The sequence below is a fragment of the Oncorhynchus gorbuscha genome, linkage group LG02, assembly GCF_021184085.1.
Source record: "Oncorhynchus gorbuscha isolate QuinsamMale2020 ecotype Even-year linkage group LG02, OgorEven_v1.0, whole genome shotgun sequence".
In the NCBI taxonomy this organism is placed as follows: Eukaryota; Metazoa; Chordata; class Actinopteri; order Salmoniformes; family Salmonidae; genus Oncorhynchus; species Oncorhynchus gorbuscha.
In genome coordinates, this window is record NC_060174.1 from 53,532,769 (window position 1) to 53,535,744 (window position 2,976).

The window sequence follows — 2,976 nt, forward strand, 5'->3', positions numbered from 1 at the left end:
CAGTTCTATTTTTGATCAGAGGACATTTCTCCAAAAAGTACAATCTTTGTCCCCATGTGCAGTTGCAAACCGTAGTCTGGCTTTTTTATGGCAGTTTTGGAGCAGTGGCTTCTTCCTTGCTGAGCAGATATTCAGGTTATGTCGATATAGGACTCGTTTTACTGTGGATATAGATACTTTTGTACATGTTTCCTCCAGTGTCTTCACAAGGTACTTTGAACGCGTCTCCTTCCTGCGTGGTCCCATGCTGTTTATACTTGCAAACAATTGTTTGTACAGATGAACATGGTACCTTCATGTATTTGGAATTTGCTCCCAAGGATACACCAGACTTGTGGAGGTCTACATTTTTTTTCCTGAGGTCTTGGCTGATTTCTTTTGATTTTCCCATGATGTCAAGCAAGGAGGCACTGAGTTTGAAGGTAGGCCTTGAAATACATCCACAGGTACACCTCCAAATGATGTCAAATAAGCCAATAGAAGCTTCTAAGCCATGAGATTTTCTGAAATTTTCCAAGTTGTTTAAAGGCATTGTCAACTTAGTGTATGTTAACTTCTGACCCACTGGAATTGTGATACAATTAATTATAAGTGAAATAATCTGTCTGTAAACAATTGTTGGAAAAATTACTCGTGTCATACACAAAGTATATGTCCTAACCGACTTGCCAGAACTATAGTTTGTTAACAAGAAATTTGTGGAGTGGTTGAAAAACAAGTTTTAATAACTCCAACCTAAATGTATGTAAACTTCCAAATTCAACTGTACATCACAGAAGACTCAAATATAACAAAACTGTTTGACATGGAAACACTGGATTTTCCTCGTTTAAAAAATATATATTTATGTTGAAATTATGAAAAGTAGTAATAACATTCCACCCATGAGGTCAAGAGGAGCGCTTTTGTTCACTGACTGCAGTAAAGGGCTACATCTATATTCTTGGCCATGCTGAATGAATAGGCCTACCCTGAAGGAATAGGCCTAACCTGCAATTCTTCCCATTAGGCATTACTAATTAACTTGTTTGCTGGCAGTGCCTCAATTTTCGTTACTCTCGAATCCACTTGCGTATTGGCAATACCACAATAGTCTAATCATCACATTTACTGCAGAGTGCACCCCTTTTTAAAGACCGAATGGAATGGTTCTTAAATAGGGCTGAGTCACAGGTCTCGCATTACTGAATAATGCTGTATAACCCATATACAATTTGTTGGGAGGCAAAAACACACATTTATAAATGCACTACAAGACTGTTCGCTATCAGAATAGAATATATACGCTGTCTATTTTTTGTGAGAAACCGAAATCAATCTTCTGCCCACCTTATCTGCTTAAAAATGTAGGTGCTCTAAAAAGTAAATGTATGTGATTGTTTAGATCTGAAGATGACGCATTCATAGTGCTGGGGCATTCATTTATTGGTACATTCATTAATAGAATCGGCACTCATAAAAAGGGTTTTTAGGAGACGTCATCGGGAGTAATCCACAGGTGAGGTTGCCTGGGGGCCAGCCAGGACAGGTCCACTTAGGAGTGGTGCTTGTAGTCCTCCAGGTGAGCCAGGACATAACCAGAGGGCCCCAGGATGGTGATGAAAAAGGCCGTCATAGCAATGGCTTGCTCCTGGATGAAAACATCACATGACACATGTTAAGACCTGTAACAATTTCATCTTGGAAAACAGTCTCAAGAGACATTAATAACAGCTGTCAGGCCAAGAAGGGCATTTATTGGTTTCATTGCACATGCACGCCTTTGCACTCGTATACAAATTATATATTAAAGCAATTGGCAGATTCATTTAAATTAGAATTGCATTATTCTAGCAAAATACAGGATACAGTCCAGTGACAGTGGTGAGCCATTTCTATTTCAGTTTCCTTCACAAACTGAGCTAGTTTTAAATCGAACTCTGCACAATCTGGTCAAGTTTTACAAGGTCACACTATTGGCACAATCTCAAGTGGGCTCCATGCACATGAGCTAGACCACAAGGCGGGGGCCCGTGTGAGCAGTATAGTTATCGATGCCAAACACATCTATAAAATTAAAAACTTGAAATAGTCACGCGTGCAACAGGCTACTAGCCTACTTGAATGGATTTACAGTGATAATGTCGTTTTGCGCACTTCCCCATTTAAACCAGCTGACGTTGATATAGCCTCACAAGGCAAACCAAAGTCTGAAATCGAAATAAATAACACGGATTCGTAGCGAAAGGGCGAACTCTAGAAAGGGAACGTGCGCAGCAACCTTCCGCATGTGGTCGACTTACCCCCACGGATAAGTGGTGCTTCGCAGGCTTGTGCGAAAGTGTGGCTTTGGAGACGATCTGCGACCTCACTGCGACCCTTAGCAAATTGACAGAACCTCTGATCCCCGACATGATTCTTCTTTCGTGTATTTTTCCCCCAACCCAATAGTCGTGGTGACTCTTTCTGTCTTGTGCCCGGGAGAATGTATTCGATGTCCCAAAAGTAGCCGTTGATTTGTGTTGTCCACTTGCCAAGTGGAACATAAGGTCATAGCAAATTTAAAAAAGAGTCGACGTATTTGAAGACCCCTCCTGCTGAAACAGCCTCCGGATATTTAATTGGTCAGATCAACAGCGTTTAAGGCTCGGCTCCACAGACAGGCTGGCTGGCTGGGACCAGTTGATAGGCTGTACTCATGTTACCCCTGCCGGAACTTCTACTGCAACGCGAGGCAAATGAACGCAAGAACAACTGTCACCACTCACAGAATTAAACTAGTTTATATGCGTAATCTTCAAACAGGGTATGTTCGGAACTTCGGGTAAAGTATGTGGAACTATTGCTATTATTGTTGCAATGAAAAAAATCAAAACGTGTGTGTCATGTGTATGACTGACCCTGCTGTATAGTGTAATGTTATTGAGGCATTTTATAGGGCTGTCACAGCTGTAGCCTACTGAACTTGTCCCCAGACCATTGCACACAGAAGTCTGT

The 2,976-nt window shown here is 41.3% G+C and overlaps 1 protein-coding gene across 1 annotated transcript; it reads right to left on the minus strand.

The window, feature by feature from the left end:
- Positions 1-1,404: 1,404 nt before the first annotated feature.
- On the minus strand, positions 1,405-2,571 carry LOC123993177 (cytochrome c oxidase subunit 8B, mitochondrial-like). The gene is made up of 2 exons (XM_046295044.1): positions 2,283-2,571; positions 1,405-1,630 (listed from the first exon to the last, which is right to left on the minus strand). The coding sequence occupies exons 1-2, from the start codon at positions 2,523-2,525 to the stop codon at positions 1,535-1,537; spliced, it is 339 nt and encodes a 112-aa protein (XP_046151000.1). The 5' UTR covers positions 2,526-2,571; the 3' UTR covers positions 1,405-1,534.
- Between the last annotated feature and the right edge of the window lie 405 nt (positions 2,572-2,976).